At 32.4% G+C, this 20,622-nt stretch overlaps 1 protein-coding gene, 1 non-coding gene and 1 pseudogene across 2 annotated transcripts; 1 reads left to right on the top strand and 2 right to left on the bottom strand.

Annotated features, from left to right (window-relative positions):
• The first annotated feature begins 381 nt into the window (after window positions 1-381).
• Window positions 382-485, top strand: LOC112100510. Its single transcript, XR_002906878.1, has one exon. It is a non-coding gene; the product is annotated as a small nucleolar RNA R71 (small nucleolar RNA).
• Window positions 486-11,556: 11,071 nt separating this feature from the next.
• LOC18049360 lies at window positions 11,557-15,795 on the bottom strand (annotated as a pseudogene).
• Window positions 15,796-18,055: 2,260 nt separating this feature from the next.
• LOC18049361 (eugenol synthase 1) lies at window positions 18,056-20,347 on the bottom strand. The gene is made up of 5 exons (XM_006441472.2): window positions 20,153-20,347; window positions 19,822-19,956; window positions 19,235-19,463; window positions 18,918-19,121; window positions 18,056-18,255 (listed from the first exon to the last, which is right to left on the bottom strand). The coding sequence occupies exons 1-5, from the start codon at window positions 20,345-20,347 to the stop codon at window positions 18,056-18,058; spliced, it is 963 nt and encodes a 320-aa protein (XP_006441535.1).
• Between the last annotated feature and the right edge of the window lie 275 nt (window positions 20,348-20,622).

Consider the following 20,622-nt stretch of genomic DNA (forward strand, 5'->3'; position numbering starts at 1 on the left):
GAGTATGGGTTGTAATTTGATGGTTTTCTCATTACACCTATGGCATTGGCTTGATCTGGATATGAGTCAGGGTTATGTGGCTCTGTTGATTTAGCAGTCGATAACGATGCTATTTGTCGAGCAAGACTTTCAACCATCTCCTTGACTTCTTTAATTTCTGAACTCGATTCGCCAATGTGAACCTCATTTACTCCCTTAATTCTTCTAGTATTCCTGAGTGACCGACTCCGTTGTTGGGAATTATCCGCTTGTCGCTGGAAGAATTCCCAAATCTCTGATGTACTTTTTGACAATAGCTCTCCTCCACTTGTTGCCATTAGCCATTCTTGCACATTTGGTAGTAATCCCTCCAAAAAGTATTGGCATTGGTGTCATTTCTCGTACCCATGATGTGGACACTTCAAGAGTAGCCCATTGAATCGCTCCCATGTTTCGAAAAATTGCTCGTCTTCTCTCTGGGTAAACTCTGAAATTTCCCTGCGAATAGCATTGGTTTTATGCACTGGAAAATATTTATTCAAAAATTTCGTTACCATTTGTTCCTATGATGTAATGTTATTAGCAGGTAAAGTATTTAACCATGAACGAGCTCTATCCTTTAAAGAAAATGGGAATAGTCTGAGTTTAACATCATCATCTGAAAAATTCTCATATTTAAATGTTTGACAAATAGCATGAAAATCATTCAAATGATTATATGGATCCTCATTTTCTAGGCCATAAAATGTGGGAAGACAATTTAGCATACTACGTTTTAGTTCAAAGCTCCTAGCAGCTACATTTGGGTATCTTATACATGATGTGCTCAAATTAGCTAAGGGACTGAAGTAGTCCTTAAATGGCCTCTCCTATGGTGCTTGTAAATCCATTCTAAATTTATTTTTAACGTGCCTATGTGTGCGAAGTGTTTTTTCTAATTCAAGGTCTATAGGTTCAAGATTAGGAAATAATGACCTACGACCATGCATGCAAGGAATACAAAAATAAATGGGAACAAAACGAATAAAAATAAAGAAAAAAGAGAAATTACGATACTAACCTTATTGCGCTGTTACAATATTTCTATAAAAACACACTAAAACAAATACGTGAAATAAATTAACTAAGAATAAATTAATAAGATAAAAAAATTACAAAAAAAAATAAATTAAAAATTAAATTGCAGAATTGTAAAGAATAGAGAAAGAAAGAAATACTAACCTCTAAATGCAGATTCACTTTTTTAAAAAATATATATATACAAGAAAACAATTTAAAAGAAATTATTCACAAAAATTAATTCTATGAATTAAAATTACTTACCTCCCCGGCAACGACGCCAAAAACTTGTTGTGCAAATTTTACTGAACTCGCAAGTGCACGAATCTATTGTAGAATAGATTAATGGAGACGAGTGTCGATCTCACGAGGAGGTGGATTTTAATTATATGTAGAATTAATTTTGTATGAGAGTGGTTGGATTTGTGGTGAAAGTGACTTAGATTATCTTAAAATTGGAATTAAAATGACGAGAATAAATTCTAAAATTGGAATTGAAATGGCGAGAATAAATTGAAGAGAAATCTATTGAGATGACGTACTTGGGTATCTGGATCCGTATCAACATGCACCGTGGGCTAAATATTCCTTATTAATACCAATTAAATCATGAGAGGGGAATCCACACCTCATGAACCACACTCTAATCAATATGGTGCTAAGGGCTTATCGTGTCAAATAATAATAACCTTGTACTAGGGGGCCGGTGAAACCAAGGCGGTACTAGACAAGCTTATTATTATTTGTCGACGAGAAGTCAAAACATCCACAAAAACTAGAATGGAAGAGAAAATAAATTTACCAAATAAAGCCCATGACACATGTTGAGACTTCACCTTTAACCAAAGCTTGAAAGAAAATTAGCCACTCATAATTGAACTAGGGGCAAAATGAAAATTTATTAAAATACGTAGAAAATACAAGATGGAGAAGGAATTACAAAAAATGGATCCCAAAAATGAATTCAAAGATATCAAATTAGGGGGGAGAGGCCACCTTTTTATAAATACATGGAGTAAATCATGGTCATCGGATTAAAAACAGTTTGGACGCTCAGGATTGCGCCACATCATCAGTCAACAGTACGCGGTTTGACCACGCGGATGAACAGTAACACGGTTTGACCCGGGTTGAACAGTGACAGGGTTTGGTTGAAAATAATCCTGTGTGATGCATGTACCGTACGCGAGATTTTTCGTCCACTGATATGTTGCCACGTCACCATCAACAGTACATAAAAATTTTAGCCCAACAGGATCGTGACACCTCATCAATCAATGCCACATCATCGGTCAATGCCACGTCATCGATCCGTCTATGTGAACAGTGTCATGAACAGTAACATAGACAGTACCGTACACGTGAATAGTACCGTACATGTGAATAGTGCCATTTTTTCTTTTATGCTCCTTCTAAAGTTTTCGACCGTCCTGAGTTCAAAAGTGATGTCTGTTTTGCCGTCTGATCTCTCGTTTATTATGAAATGACCATGATGCCCCTAAAATACATAAAATACTTAATTAAAATAAAACACACATAATTAAATTACAAGAAGCTTAAATACATAAAAGTAAGGGTTGTTAGTGAGACTTGAAATGTAAAATGACGATTTTCTCCTTTATAAATATGCATTTTCTAACACTCAACAAAGCATTCTTGCCTCATAATTACGCCAAACTATTATACCAACAGCTACAGAATTTAAGGCATGGTAATCGATCAGTGGATGATTACACTACAGAATTCTATTGGTTGGTGGCACGCAATGACTTGACAAAGACAAAAGAACAGCAGGTTTCCCGCTACATTGGAGGCCTGCGATCTTAATTTCAAGACCAATTAAATTTACTTGACCCATACTTTATTTCAGAGGCACACCAACAAGCCTTGCAGTTGGAGAAGCAATTTAGTTGACGTACTATTGACTCAAGCTTTCGGGGTGTTCGAAGTGTTGTTCATGATAATTCAAACCCGACTTCCCAATTTCGTAATTTCATTCCTCCAAATCCTCTAAATAAAACTAGTAAACCTAGTGAAATCAGTCAAAACAGCAAAACCCAATCCTCGGGTTCGGGATTACGCTGTTTTAATTACGGAGAGAATGGGCACCGAATGACAGAATGTAAAAAGGGAGGAAAATATGGTAAAGGCTTATTCGTAGGCACAGAGGAAAGCGAAGACTATCAGGATGAAGAAACTGAAGAGTTCACTGTAGAGCGAACTTTTGATAGTAGTGGTAGCGCTCAATCTGTTGAAGAACATGGTGATAGCGGACCAATGTTGATCGTGAACCGCGCATTCTTCACTCCTAAAGGTCAAGACAAAGACAAGTGGCTACGACAAAATATCTTTCAGACTACTTGCACAATTGGGGGTAAAGTATGTCGTATGGTCATAGACTCAGGCAGTTGCGAGAATGTCATTTCGGAAGAAGCCATAACAAAGCTAAATTTAAAGACAGAACCTCATCAAACTCCATACAAGCTCACATGGCTGAAGAAGGGAAATCAAGTGACAGTATCGAAACATTGCTTAGTTTCCTTATCCATTGGTTCAATTTATAAAGACAAAATTTGGTGTGATGTTGTGGCTATGGATGCTTGTCATCTATTACTGGGTAGACCTTGGCAATATGATCGAAACGTAGCACATGATAGGAAGAAAAACACCTACAGCTTTATGTTTAACAACACCAAGATCGTTCTCCTACCTAAAAAGGAGTTTACTCTCCAGCAAGACTTGGGTAATTATTTGTTAGGCAAGAAGCAATTTATAGATGTTGTAGCAGAGACAAAAAGAGTCTACATTTTATTGGGAAAAGAGAGTAACGGTGATTCGAAGATTCCTGAAGCTGTGACACCTATTCTGGCGGAATTTCAAGATTTGTTCCCCAATGAGACACCACAGGGTTTACCACCTCTTCGGGATATACAACACCAAATTAATTTGGTACCAGGTTCTACATTACCAAATCGACCTCATTATCGTATGAGTCCTACAGAACATAAAGAATTAAGGCGCCAAGTGGAAGAGCTACTAGAAAAAGAATTTATCCGTGAAAGTCTTAGTCCCTGTGCAGTCCCTGCTTTATTGACTTCAAAGAAAGATGATTCTTGGAGGATGCGCGTGGACATTCGAGCTATCAATAAAATTACAGTTCGATATCGTTTTCCAATCCCTCAATTAGATGACTTGTTAGATCAACTCAGTGGAGCAATAATTTTTACCAAACTTTATTTGAAAAGTGGCTACCATCAAATTCGAATAGGGCCTGGAGATGAATGGAAAACAGCTTTCAGCCTTAAGAGCAGCAAGTTTATACACAGCAGTAAAAAAGTGTATTTTCTTGATAGAGAAATTATTATTTTTGGGATATGTGGTGTCGAAGGATGGTATATCTGTTGACCAATCAAAAGTGGATGCTATTCGAGATTGGCCTCAGCCAACTACTTTATCCGCCACTAGAAGTTTCCATGGATTGACCTCTTTTTACAGGCGATTCATTCCTCATTTCAGTACTATTATGGCACCAATCACGGATTGCATGAAAGGAGGACAATTCTCTTGGACAGAGGCAGCTACTAAGGCATTCAAGATTATCAAAGAAAAGTTGATTACTGCCCCAGTACTTGCCCTACCAGATTTTTCGCTCACTTTTGAGGTACATTATGATGCTTCTAAGGTCGGTATTGGAGCTATTCTTAGCCAACAGGGTAAGCCTATAGCTTATTTCAGTGAGAAGTTGAATGGAGCAAAGACACACTACAACATTTATGACGTGGAATTTTATGCAGTAATCCAAGCGTTAAAACATTGGTGACATTATCTAATTCATAAAGACTTTGTTTTATACACTGACCATGCCGCGTTAAAGTACCTTAATAGTCAAGACAAGCTCTCTCACAGACATGCCACGTGGACAGCATTCCTTCAACAATTTACTTTTGTGGTGAAGCATACCTCTGGTGAATCCAACCAGGCAGCAGATGCACTTAGTCGACAAACTTCTTTATTGACACAGATACATAATCAAGTTCTCAGATTTGACACATTTCGAGAGTTATATGCTTCCGATCCTTACTTTGCTCCTATATTAGAAGACGTTGTTGCAGGGTTTCGCTCAGATTATCATTTACATGACGAATTCCTTTTCAAGAGTAATCAGTTGTGTGTTCCTGACTCAAGTTTGAGATTGAAAATCATTTCAGAGTTACATAACGAAGGGCACATGGGTCGTGACAAAACTCTGGCTTTAATCGCCAACACTTATTTTTGGCCTACTATGAGGCGTGAAGTCTATCACTATGTCGAGACTTGTCGCATTTGTCAAGTTTCCAAGGGCGCAGCAACTAATGCTGGGTTATATATGCCGCTGCCGATTCCAACACAACTTTGGGTTGACATTAGCATGGATTTTGTTTTGGGATTACCCCGCACTCAGAGGGGTATGGATTTAATATTTGTTGTTGTTGATCGATTCTCGAAAATGGCTCACTTCATTGCTTGCAAGAAGACTACAAACGCTTTGACTATTGCTCGCCTATTCTTCAAAGAAGTCTATAGATTGCATGGTTTACCAAGTTCTATAGTATTTGACCGGGATACACGATTTCTTAGCCATTTTTGGAAGACATTATGGAAGTTGACTAACACTCACCTGAATTTTAGTAGTGCTTATCACCCACAAACAGATGGTCAAACTAAAGTTGTCAACCGTTCTTTAGGAAACTATCTACGTAGTCTAGTTGGCGATAACTTGAAGATGTGGGATAAGAAGTTATATCAAGTCGAGTTTACTTATAACCGTGCAGTTAAGCGTAGTACTGGTTTAAGCCCTTTTCAAGTGAATTACGGATATAATCCACGAGCTCCCATCGACTTGGCTCTAGTTCCAGATTTAGTTCGCAAAAGCGGTAAAGTAGAAGACTTTATTGAGCAGCTTCAGAAGATTCATGAAACTACGCAAGAGTCTTTGAAGCAGACGACCGAAGGTTATAAAATTATGGCAGACAAAAAACGTCGAGCTTTGAAATTTCAAGTGGGAGATTTTGTTTGGGCTGTCCTAACTAAAGATAGATTTTTAGTTGGTGAATACAACAAGCTTTCTGCCAGGAAAATCGGCCCTTTGGAGATTATAGAGAAGATAAATCCTAATGCCTATAGATTAAAGCTTCCTAGTCATATCCGCACCGCAGATGTATTTAATGTTAAGCATCTTATTCCTTACAGAGGTGATCATGATGGAGATGTTGTTGCTGACAATCCGAATTCGAGGGCGAATTCTCTCCACCCTGGGGGGAATGATGAAGAGTAGGAATCCATATTATACTAAGATTAGTTTCCTTATTAACTACAGTTTAAGACTTTTAAATTCCTTTCTAATTTAGAATTTTGTTTCCCTTTCAATTTAGGATTTTGTTTTTACTTCATGAATTAGGATAATTATTACTACTATAAATAGCTCCCTCTTGTAGCCTTTGAAGGTAGAATTTTGAGTTTAATAATATTTCAATTTTCAAATCTTTTTGTGAGTATTTGAACAGTTAATTCTCGGTATATTGTGGAATCAACGAGTCTTAGCCCCTAAGTTCGCGGTATTCTTTTGAATCAACGTGAATTTAGTTGTTCTTTTATTCTGGTATTCTTTAGAATCAACAGAATATTTTGAACATTAAACTTCCGCTGCATCAACCAAGAACACATGGAATGTAAGTTGCAGAGATCTATTTATGGATTGAAGCAAGCATCCCGGTCATGGAACATCAGATTTGATCAAGCGATTAAATCGTTTGGATTCATTCAGAACATTGATGAATCATGTGTGTATAAGAAAATTTAGGGAAAATTTGTAGCCTTCCTAGTTCTTTATGTAGACGATATTCTCCTAATTGAAAATGATATAGGAGTATTGACTACAATAAAGAGTTGGTTAACAAGACAATTTGATATGAAAGACTTGAGAGAGGCAAGTTATATTCTTGGGGTAAAAGCTTTTTTAGTCCCTATATTATGAGGTTAGTGCCCATTTAGTCCTAATATTTTTAAAAACACCTCAAAACGTCCCTACTGCTAAATATTAACACTCATGCCATTATTTTTTATTCTTTTTAACTTGCTTTTACAATATAACACTCTTACAATAATGTTTCTTTTTTGGATATTAATAAAAAATTAGATTATCAAATTAAACTCAAAAATAAAATAACAACAAAAAAAGTATATATTAATTTTTGTGGAAGCTCACGTATGTCTAAAAAAATAATATTATAAAAAATTACATTATCAATTTTTTTAGAAAAATTAATATTTTAACTCAAGAGAGTGTTCCACAAAAATTAATATATATTTTTTATTTTTATTTTATTTTTTGGTGTTAAACTGGTAATTTATTTTTTTTCTTTTTAATAATTTCTAAAAAAAATTATTATAATAGGGTAATATTGTAAAAATAAGTAAAAGGAACAAAAGATAATGGCAAGAGTGTCAATAATTTTATGGTAGGGATGGTTTGAAGTATTTTTAAAAATATAAGGACTAAACGGACACTAACTTCAAAATATAGGGTCTAAACGAGTTTTTACCTTATATTCTTGGTATCAAATTACTACGAGACAGGAAGAATAGAACTTTAGCCTTGTCTCAAGCGGTCTATATCGACAAGATATTAGCTAGATTTAGCATGAAAAATTTCAAGACTCGTTTATTACCATTCAGACATGAAATTGTATTATCTAAGGATCAATCACCCAAAACATTTGAAGAAATAGAATGAGACGAGTTCCCTATGCAGAAGTTGTGAGAAGTCTCATGTATGCCACACTTCGCACTAGGCCAGACATCTATTTTGCGGTAGGGATGGTTAGCGGATATCAATCTAATCTTGGATCTGAACACTGGACTGCAATCAAGTATATAATGAAGTATCTGAAAAGAACTGAGAATTATATGCTTGTGTATTCTGGTGATGAGCTCATTCAAGTGGGTTATACTGATTTTGACTTTATGTCAGATAAGGATTCCAGAAAATCAACTTCTGGCTACGTGTTTACATTAAGAAGTGGAGCTTTTAGTTGAAGGTGTGTGAAATAACCTTGTATCACAGACTCCACAATTAAAGCTGAATATGTGGCTACATTTAAAGCTGTAAAAGAAGCTGTATGGCTCCGCAAGTTCCTACAAATCTTAAGGTGGTACTTGTTGTAACTGCACCCTTTAAACTATTTTGTGATTATGGTGGTGTGATAGGAACAAAGGAACCACAAGAAACAAAAATATATTGAGAGGAAGTATCATATTATAAAGGAATAATGTAGAAAGGCTATATGACAATACCCCAAATGGCATTAGATGTTATATGACATATCTTATTACAATGGTCATTAGTGGGAAACCTTTATAACCTGCACTTAGAGCCCCTAGAGTATGTGCAATATGCCAGATATGCTTTAAAGAGTTAGTGGGAGATTGTTGGGATTATGTGCTCTTTTAAAAGCATAATAATTTATTTTTTGATTAATAAAATATTTGAGATATTTTCAATTGCATAAATATATTAAATAAGGTCTGTTTAATCATATTATATGTATTTATGTGATCATCATATGGATTCACAGAAGACATAAATATAAGTTATTTTATGATTAAATAAATTAAGTTCGCAGTTGATAAATAGAGTTGGGCGCTCTATTTATGTTTAGACTGTAGTAAATTCATTGAATGATTTATCTTAATTATGTATGAATTTACTGATGTAGTTTGACTACATTGAGCTGGATCACATATGAGATTTAATTAACCTTGAAATGACTGTCAGACTTATTAAATCTCATAGGCATTAATTTTATTGTAATCTTAATCTTGAGTTAGTTATAATTTCATGATTGTAATTGTTATTTCATTTGAGTTACCAATGGGCACGACACACACTTGCAGTCAAGATTACCTGGTATTTTGGTGGCAGCAATTATGAGTATTGGAGTTATAAATTAACAATATAGAATTTGTACAACACATCTCTTGATGAGTTTTCGATACTTGATCATAGCATTCTCTGGCCAGAGTGTGTCAACATATTTAGTATGTTGAAAATGATCATTAGAGAAAACCAGTATTTATCAAGGAACAAGATGTAATTAAATTGATTGGGCAGTTGAGATATCAATTTAATTAACGATGTGGTATGCAGGATTATTCAGTAAAGAAATCAATGTGGCATGGGTCGAATTATTATTCGAGAACACTATCCTGGATAGTATACAATTATGGAGGTCAACTTCAATCTTTTAGTGGAGTAGATTTGGAATTAAATAATTGGGCTAGTTTAATTACAGGCCTAATTATTGTAGTCACTATTGTATGTACCCAAATGATCCCCGGATTAGCTCATTTAATTGACTGCGCCGCTACTGGATTAATAAGCAAGATAACTAGTTATTTGGGTTAAAAGCCTAAATATATTATTTAGTGGGAGGCTTCATATAATGTGCTTGTGTCTAAGGGGTCTTGTGTTATTTTACAAAGTGGACCCCTATAACAAGAAGAAGTAATGTTACTTTTTATTTTATTATTTTTAATTTAAATCAAATTTGATTTAATAGAATTAAAAAATATAAAAATATGGAGCCTAGGGTTTCCACCAAATAAAGATATAAAATGACTTATTTTCTCCCAAAAGCAGAAATAGCCACAATATACAGATCAAGAGAAAAAGATTTTTTCTCTCTAATTTTGAGAGGAATATTTTCTCTTACTAGTTGCTTTTAGTAGTGATAAAGGCGCCCACACGTCAAGTGTAGATCAAACCTGAGTCATAACTCGGAAGATTAATTGGTGACGAATCGTGATCTAATCAACATAGTGGTGACAGATCGTGATCTGGGAAGCCTGGATTAATTTCAATTGTTCATCTTCTCAGATTGTTAAGGTATGATTTTCTAGATTACGTATTCCTATATATTGGATGAGATCGGTCTTGAAAGTTTTTTTTTAACTGATTTTTCTCCAACAATTCACTATTCCATAAGATTTGCATCGTCGCTGAAGGGTTACAATCCATAGTAGTACGAATAAGATCAGGCAAAATACCAGCCTCACATAACGTCTCATGAATGAACTCCCAACTTAATCTGCCATAAGCCTTCTCAAGGTCAACCTTTATAAGCATTTGCCCCCTTTTACCTTTCTTCATCCTTATGTTATGAATGATATCCTGGGCGACAACTATATTTTCTGTGATATGACGTCTAGCGACGAAACTTGCCTGAGTGGGGCCGATCAAGTCAGGGAGGATGACTTTAATCCTGTTAGCCACAATCTTAGTAATAGTTTTGTAGAACACTATACAGAGGCTAATAGGGCGATACAACTTGAGGCTATTGGGATGCTTAGTCTTAGGAATAAGAACAATCAACGTCTTATTGACTTCGCTCAGGACACTGTTCCCAGTAAAAACATTCTTCACCAGGTTGCACGCTGACTCCTCCACCGCATGCCACTGAGATTGATAGAAGACGGCATGTAGCCCAACAACCCCAGGAGCTTTCAACGGCTGCATAGTCAACATGGCTACCACAATATTTCTTTGATAATGAGACAATTTAGGGGTGTGCACGGTTCGATTCGGTTTAGTTCAGATCAAGATTGAGTACAACAGATTAAATTTGTTTATTTTATAATAAGAACTGAATACAATAAAAAACCGAACATGATCTTATCCATGGTTTGGTTCGTTTCAGTTTTTTCAGTTTTGTGCCTATTGAGCCTATTTTGAATTCCAAATTTTTAGTTTGTTGGGCCTCATTAATAAAATAATTTTTCTTAGTAATCAGTTCATTATAGTTTCATTATAAATGCTAACAATAAACAAAAAGTATTCAAAACAAATTTATCACAACTGTCTTACTAACTAATGCTAATGAAATATGAAATATTAAGATTTAAGAATACAAATCTAGACTCCAATGCTCCATCTAAATAAATTTAAAGTTGTAAAGAAAAATAAAAATAGTAATAGGTACAACACAAAATAAAAATAACAATCATGTGTGAGTAGGTTTATTGTAATCATTTTGCATAGCGAATTAACATAAAACACATTTCATGTTTTGGTAAAATTACAAAAACATTCCAGTTCTTCAGTTCGGTTATTCGGTTCAGTTAAGTAAAACAAAATCCACACCGGTATTTCGGTTTTTTCTTATAAATTGGATATTCGAATATTTATAAGAATTAAAACTGATCCGAACCCGAACTGATCCACCGGTTCAATTCAATTTTTCCTAGGCCTTGGTTTTTTTGCCCACCCCTAGATGATGTATCATTTCATTATAAACAATATCATGATCGCTTATGTTGTCTGCTTATTTTATTTTATATTTTTGGCTACCACAACATTTTTCTATATGGTAACAATATATAAAGCTTCAAAACATGCATGGAGTTGATTTATTGACAAAAAACAAGGATAGAACTAGTTTCAGAAACATAAATTAAGGTCGAAGATTACATAAATTAAGCTGTTTATTCAAAAGCCGTGCGTGCAGGCTTTAGGGGATTAATGAGAAAAATGTCAAGAAGTTGATCAATTGTGGTGAATTTAAAATCAGGGTACAGCTTTGAAGCTTCAATGCCATCCTCTCCGAGTTCAAAGTTCATCAAGTCACCCTTTACAAGTATGCTGTGTATAATGGATATTGGTATGTCTTCTGGAGGTGGTAAAGCTGCCACAATTGAAGATGGAAAGGTTGTGGTGAACATTAATATTAATTTAAGTGTAAAATGAATGAGATGTCAAAGAGATGGGGGCTATAAAATCTTCTAGTCAGGGGTAGAACTAGGTAGAGGTGAAAATAGGAATTTTTCTTAGAATGGGCTAAACTCAATTTCTTTCAATTTAAAAAAAAAATTCTAAAATTAAAGCCATTAAATCACCCTAACATTAAGGTAGCGTTTACTTTTTGGATTGGAGTGGGAATCCTAAGATTGGGAGTGTTGAGTGTGAGTGGGAGTGGGAGTAGGTTGTTTACTTACATTGAAATGGAAGCATGAAATGGAGATCAGAATTCAATTTATGTGTTTACTTTGTCTTGGATTGGGAGTAAATAGTTTCAAATTACAATTTTTTTCTTATTTAAATAATTATAATTTTTAATTACAAAGTTAATAAAAAATATATTTAATGAATAAACATTTATTTTATTATGTTTGTAAATTTATAATAAATTATTAATATTCTTAATTATGAACATCACAATTTTTTATTAATTTTAATTTTAATTATATAAATTAAAAATTATTGATAAGGGCAATATAAATGAAATATTTTTACTATTAACATAGTATGAAATTAATATTTTCTTAGAATAAACTATTTATTAGTATTAATTATTAATATTAAAAAAATATAATACTAATATTTTTAAATAAATATAATAATATTATATTTTCAAATAAAGATGGTATATAGTAATATTATTAATTCTCTATTAATATGATATTATTATTTTTAAGTAATTTAGACTTAGAATCAAACCAAATTATTATTTAGTTAAATATAATAATATTATTTAAATAAATATAATATTATTTAAATATTTATTAAATATAATTATAGTAAATTTAATAAAAAGAGGGTAAAAAAGAAGGGTAAATATAAAATGAAACATTATTTTATTTTATTTTATATAATTATATTAAGTTTATTATTATATAAAATAATAATATAATATTATTTAGTACAAAATTAATATTTTCTTATAATAAACTATTTATTATTATTTATTATTAAATAAATATAGTACTATTATTTTAAAAATAAATATAATAATATTAATCAAATAAATATAATAATATTAATCAAATAAATATTATATTATTTATTTTATTTTATTAAATATAAAATATTAAATTAAGTTAAATTAAATTAAATTAAAAAGGATAGAAAATGGAGACGTGGGAGTGGATTCCCACTCCCACCTCTCCCCATGGGAGTCCCACTCCCACTCCCCACTCCAAAAATGGGTGGGGCTCACGGAGTGGGATTCCCAATCCGAAACCAATTTGTTGAAGTAAACACTGGAGTGGGAGGAATCCACACTCCTCACTCCCACTCCAGAAAGTAAACACAACATAAATTAATACTTCTAAGATTGAGAAACACTTTGTAAATTGAGTTCATTTAACATTAAATGGTTTCTATTTTATTGATTTTTCTTAAATTTTTAATTATCCGACTGTATTTTGAGTGTGGGTTTTGATACCCTTAATTAAACACCAACTTTCAAACAGTTAAAAGTCAAATGAGTGATAAGTATCTTACCATCATAATTTTATTTGACACTGAGAAAGATATGTAGGTCATGGCCTTCAGGCCTGGCCAATCAATGTGGAAAAAATTTATAAAAGATAAGGGTCTGCTTTGAAATTTAATTGAAAAATTTAGCTATTGACCCCACTAGATTTACACTTTAGCCCATATGGTTCCGCTCTTGCTTGCAGTGATTTTATCTTTTTGTAACTTCGTATAGAATTAAATCTTTTTATCAAAAAAGCTAAAAAAAAAAGAAATTCTTACTCTGAGATAGGTTTACTAGTTCTTCCTCAGAAACATGAACCCTTTTGAAACTTCGACCTGTCTTTTCTTCCCAAACCGAGATCAATTCAAGTTGTGATATAATATTTGTTTGCGGACGATAAATCACAATTCGATTGCATGTTCTTGGATCATTTATCACTTTGATTGTACAATTAGCTATATCTTCCTCGTAATTGAAGACAACTGAAATAGATAAATAGATGATATAACATCATAAAGATATTCAACAAATGAACTTTAAGTGTAAATTGTTTTTCAATGTGTGGAGTACTTGTGCATTGGGAAAGTATACGTGCCTTTTGCTTCACCATTTCCATAAACAACAACATCATCATGTGGCTCAGATGGACAAAGCAAGACATTCACAAAGTAAGCACCATAGCAGTTTGCTGAGACAAAGGTGTAGGGAATTTCAGCTGCTTCTATTGCCCTTCTTACTATTCGTTTTTTCTCCAAGTAAGCTTCAAAAGGAGGCAGAGGCATTACCCTGTCCTCTTCACATCCAAACTCAGATGGAAGAAACCTCTAGCGGCCAAAACTTAGTGTGTTTTAAGATCATGTGCAATATAAATTTTATAAAATGCAGCATTGAACTGTAATTTTAATATTAAGACCCAAGTCCAAGTTTGAATCTCATAAAATATGACACCCAGAACTCCTAAGAATTGGCCAAATATACTCATGGATTCTCTTAATTTCGAAAAATGTCCATGGAATTTCCTTTGACTGAATATTTCATAATATCTTTGACTATAGTAACCCCAAATATTGACTTTATTTTTTTAATAAATATAATAAGATAATAAACAGAGAGTAAATACTTGTTTAATTTTATATTTTGAGTCAAGTGTTCATTTAGTTTTTATATTTTAAAAAAAATCTCAAGACAATCCCGCTATTAAATAAACTAGTACACTTACTTTTCTTTCTTTTTACAATAATACCGTAGGAACAATATTCTTTGAGATGTTAATGAGAAGAAAAAAATAATAAATTATCAAATTAAACATAAAAGTAACAAAAACATTTACACAAACTTTTATATTATTATTTTACGATTCAAATTAATTGGGTAAATTAATTTTTTATAAATAATTGTGTAATGTAACATTTTTAACTATAATGATGTTTTGAGGTATTTTTTAAAAAACAAATAGAAGCTAAACGGGTGCTTAGGTTAAAATATAAGGATTAAACGAGTATTTACCCTAATATATATTTATAAATTTTTATATTAAAATTATTAATAACGAGACACATTTTATTATTAATATTATATCTAAATTTTGGAAAAAGGACATTAACACCTTCATGCTTTAGTAAAAGGTCATGGAGACCTTTTATTTTTAGAAATAATTAGACCCGGGAAATTTGTCCGATAAAATGGTCTCTTTACCAAAAGGAGTATGCCTGAAAATTTCTAGACCATTCACCACTAAATTAGAGTTTGTGATTTTAAGTATTTTATGCTAATTGACACTAACTAGCCTTCGCGTTTTCGGTTTTTTGCAGCTAATTATCATTCCTTAGCTTCAAATCTGCATTTATAAAGTGTCAATATTTACGTATGAAAATTTTCTAATGCTTCGGAAAAACACAACAAAAGCTTTTTCAAAAGGTATAGAGTTCAAAGTTCAAACAAATACCTTGATGTTACCAGCAACTTTGATTGCATCAACAATTTTCAGTTGATCAAGAAGTTGGGGATAAGCTACAGTAGATATCACCACACCTACTTCCTTAAGTATAGATATAATTTTCTCGTGCTCGTCTAGCTCTCCCTGTTATAATTTCAACAGTATTATTATTAACACTTAAGCTTATAAATAATATCGAAGGGTTCCAATTAGATCAACACAAAATTAATTTTATAAAAAAATTAAAAAAAAAACCGAGGTTCGAATTTCACTCGGACATTTAAAGGAAAAAAATAAAAGCAAAGGAGATCGAGATAATTGAGTAATGAAGTAACCTCAATAATGGTGACACCAACCCTGAAATTCCTTGTGGATTTCAAGCTTGGAGGTTCTTGAATTTTTTGTAACTGGTCGAGCATAAACAAAAGTATTGTGACCAGAAGAAACACTTGCTTTCGCCATATACTTACCGAGGTATCCAGTACCCCCAAAGATAAGTATCTTTGGTTTTGTGTTCTCACCTTCCATTTCTTCCTTTCACTTCAATTTATCTTTCATATATCTTCCCTTCCCATTTTACATATTTATATATGATATCAGGAACTCACATTTTTAGTGTTGAAAATGTGAGACTCGACGGGGACTCAATTGATGGTGTTTCCCTGCAATAATGTTGTACGTTCTAAATGTTAAAATCAATGGAGCTATTTCAGCCGTTCAAAAATCCGAAAATTGTCTCCTTATTTCTGAATCTCCTTATTTCTGAGTGAGATAAATTGATAACATCTTTTAGTGTGATAAATTTGTAATTTTTTACATAGTAATTCTATCCCATCGTCTTTGACTGGTACGATTTTTTTTCCTCTCGATAGAGAAGTTTTTGAAGTAGTACTTGCATCCTCGATAGAGTTTGTTCTCCATCTTTTTTTACTTTGATATATTACTTGTTTCACATATTGATTGCGCTTATATCTTAATGGAATCATAATTTTTCCACTCATGAATTCTTATTTATTGAAAACAGTTTTACATATTCATATGAAACAATTTTTCGGATATTAAAAATAAGAAGAATACGATTCAAAATTTTGAATTAATCTTAACTTCTCAGTGCTATGTTTGAATCCCATATCAAACATACCCTAAACTTTAAGAACATAAAATTCACATATAAAAAATAATTTGAGTGAAAAAAGAAAATGAAAGGAATTTTTTTTCCGAATTTCCTTGGTGTACTTTTTTTAAGGGAACCCAATCATAAAACTGGTTTATGATTAACGTATATTACATAGTTTACACATAAATTGACAAAATCAGCCATGATTCTTATGTTTTTCCTTATAAATGGATAATTTAAATTTGTGATAGTATATATTTTTTTATTTTTCTTTAAATGATAGAGTAGTAGATAAAGTTCAAATTAACTTTTTAACTCCTTATTTCTTTTATCTTTAAGATTCAAATTCGGAACCAACCAAATAATACCATTTGAAAATCACTCTTTAGCCTCGAGACAAATATGTGATAACAAGTTTTTGGTTGATAAATAAAATGACGACGTTTCCTATGCAAAATGAATGGTGTCTACTGCTCAATGCCACGAGCAACTTTTGTGCGTAATTGCAATTGCAAGTGAAGTAATTTGAGAGTTTTGAGAGATCTTCTACTTGAGTGCTAGGAGGATTCAATTGGGTGTATTGGGGTTGTGGGTTTTTAAGAGTTTTTACCACTTTTGTAAATTCTCATTTATTAGTAAAATTATCTTCTAGGTTTTGCCCGTAGACGTAGGTATTACGCCGAACCACGTAAATTATTGTGTCATATTTTCTTTGTATTTTTTTATTCACCAAATTTATATTTCTCCAGAAATTGCAGTCGCCATAATATTGGTAATTGCTCAACCACAAGCTTCCGCAACAAGGTTTGCCTCTAAACATTCGTTCATGAATGGGCATTTTCGCTGCTCTGAATGTGTCCTGATCTTTCAAGAATCATAACAACCAGACAAACCAAACACATTCTCAGTTGACAATTATTTTTTACACAATATGACAAATTTAGAGCAGCAAAATATCTGAGCATTTATAAAATATCTTCAAAACAAATTTATGAATGCTAGAAATATCTAAGCATCTAATAAATTTCTTTTAAACAGATAGAAATATCTAGGCAAAAGTTGTAGTTAAAAATTAGCCACAACGAAAAATTCTAAATGTGTGGTCACCTAGTGTTTGTAAGGCCTATAAAGACATGGCCATGTCTCCAATTCAAGCAATGAAGTTAAGAACAATAAAATCTTCCACTAGTAAAATCCTTTCCACTTCCCTTTATCTTTGATCAAATATTATTGATCAAAAATAGTTTCCACTTTAATTATTTTAGCCCACTATCTACCCCTGCTCCAACACCTGCCTTCTGCTCCCTCAATTTTTGGGAACCGAATCTAAAATTATTTTATATCATTGAATTTAAAGGGGGAAAGATCAAAATGGAAGAGTATGATAAGTTTCTTTTGAAGGATGAATTATTTTTTCAATATTTCTTTGATAATGTATTATTTTCAGTATAAACTATATCGTGATTAGTTATGTTTTCTACTTATTATTATTATTATTTTAACATCACGGCATTTTTCTATAGAGTAAAAATATATAAATGCTTAAAAATATGCATGGAGTTCCATGCATGTTCTGTTATTCTTTCTTTTGATTTATTGACACAAAACAAGGATAGGACTAGTTTTGGAAACATAATTAATTAAAGTCGAAAATTACATAAATTAAGCTGCTTATTCAAAAGCCGTACGTGCAGGCTTTGGGGGGTCAATGAGAAAAATGTCAAGAAGTTGATCGATTGTGGCGAATTTAAAATCAGGGTACAGCATTGAAGCTTCAATGTCATCCTCTCCAAGTTCAAAGTTCATCAAGTCACCCTTCGCAAGTGCGCTGTGTATAATGGATATTGGTATGTCTTCTGGAGGTGATAAGGCTGCAACAATTGAAAATGGATAGGTTGTAATGAACAGTATTAATTAAGTTTGAAAATAAATGAGATGTCAGAAAGATTGAGGCCTCTGAAATCTTATAGTCAAGGGTGGAATTAGGCAGAGGCGAAGATAGTAATTTTTCTTACAATGTGGTAACTAATTTTATTAATTTAAAAAAATTCTAAAATTAAAGCTGTTAAATCACCCTAACATTAAATAAATACTTTTAGGTTTGAGAAACACTTTATGAATTAACTTCATTTAATAAGAAAAATTATTCTATTGTGACATCATATGCAAACTGGCACAATTAAATAGTTTTTATCTCATTTTCTTAATTTTTTAATTATCTAATAATAGACTGTGGGGTATGATACCCTTAGTTAAATACTAACTTCAAACAATTAACATTCAAATTAGTGATAAATATCTAACACAAGAAACATATATGGTTATGGTAAAAAATTTATAAACGATGAGGGTCTGCTTTGAAATTTAACAAAAAAAATTCACGTATTGACCCCACTAGATTTACACTTTGGCCCAATGGAATAGAACATCATTCTGGTTCCGCTCCTGCTTGTAGTGATTTTATCCTTTTATGACTTTTTATAAAACTAAATAATTTTATAAAAACAATTAAATAAAAAATCAAAATTCTTACTCTGAGATAGCTTTACTAGTTCTTCCTCAGAAATGTGAACTCTTTTGAAACTCCGTCCAGTCTTTTGTTCCCAAAGGGAGATCAATTCAAGCTGTGATATAATGTTTGTTTGCGGTCGATAAATCACAATTCGATTGCATGTCCTTGGATCATTTATCACTTTGATTGTACATTTAGCTATATCTTCCTCGTAATTAAAGACAGCTGAAATAGATAAATAGATGATATAACATCATAAAGATATTCAACAAATGAACTTTAAGTGTAAATTGTTTTTCAATGTGTGGAGTACTTGTGCATTGGGAAAGTATACGTGCCTTTTGCTTCACCATTTCCATAAACAACAACATCATCATGTGGCTCAAAGGGACGAAGCAAGACATTCACAAAGTAAGCACCATAACAGTTTGCTGAGACAAAGGTGTAGGGAATTTCAACTGCTTCTATTGCCCTTCTTACTATTCGTTTTTTCTCCAAGTAAGCTTCAAAAGGGGGCAGAGGCCTCACCCTGTCCTCTTCACATCCAAACTCAGATGGAAGAAACCTCTAGCAACCAAAACATAGTGTGTTTAAGATCTGTTCTATATAAACAAATTTGAAGCAATTCATCACTGAATTGTAAAAAGACACTAAAAGGTTACCAAGACACAAATACGAAATTAAAGTTTGTGATTTTAGGTATTTTACTAATTAAGTAGCTCTCGTATATATTTTTACATCGTTTATGACTAACTACTATTGCCTAGTTTAAATCTACATTTACAAAATGTGGACATCTACACTTAAAAGTTTCTAATATTTTCCAATTAGCAAACAAACTATATTTCAATTTCTCCCCAAAAAAAAAAAAAACAACAACATGATTTGTTTTTTTTTAAAAAAAAGAAAGAGCTCAATCAAATACCTTGATGTTACCAGCAACTTTGATGGCATGAACAATTTTCAGTTGATCAAGAAACTGAGGATAAGCTACAGTAGATATCACCACATCTACTTCCTTAAGTATAGATACAATTTTCTCGTGCTCGTCCAACTCTCCCTGTTTTAATTTCAACAGTATTATTACAAATAATATCGAAGGGCTCCAATTAGATCAACACAAAATTAATCTCATAAAAAGAAGTATAAGAGGTTTGAGGTTCGAATTTCGTGCGTGCATTTAAAGGGGGAAAAAAAGAGGAAAAAAAAAAGAAACAAAACCAAAGGAGATCGAGATAATTGAGTAATGAAGTAACCTCAATAATGGTGACGCCAATACCCTGAAATTCCTTGTGGATTTCCAGCTTGGAGGGTCTTGAATTTTTTGTAACAGGTCGAGCATAAACAAAAGTTTTGTGACCAGAAGAAACACTTGCTTTCACCATATACTTACCGAGGTATCCAGTACCCCCAAAGATAAGTATCTTTGGTTTTGTGTTCTCACCTTCCATTTCCTCCTTTCACTTCAATTTATCTTTCATATACCTTCCCTTCCCTTTTTACATATTTATATATGATATCAGGAACTCACATTTTTAGTGTTGAAAATCTTATACACACAGAATCTGGTAAATTTGTTTTCTTGAAAAAGTTGCTTCACCTAAACTATTATTTTTTAATTTTCATCAATAATCAATATTCTTAACCACATAAATTTTATTGCCATTATTGTTCCCTGAAAAAAAATTATTTAATTATAAATTTCAATAGCTAAATTTATTATTAA

This window comes from Citrus clementina, unplaced genomic scaffold, assembly GCF_000493195.1.
Source record: "Citrus clementina cultivar Clemenules unplaced genomic scaffold, Citrus_clementina_v1.0 scaffold_3, whole genome shotgun sequence".
Classification (NCBI taxonomy): Eukaryota; Viridiplantae; Streptophyta; class Magnoliopsida; order Sapindales; family Rutaceae; genus Citrus; species Citrus x clementina.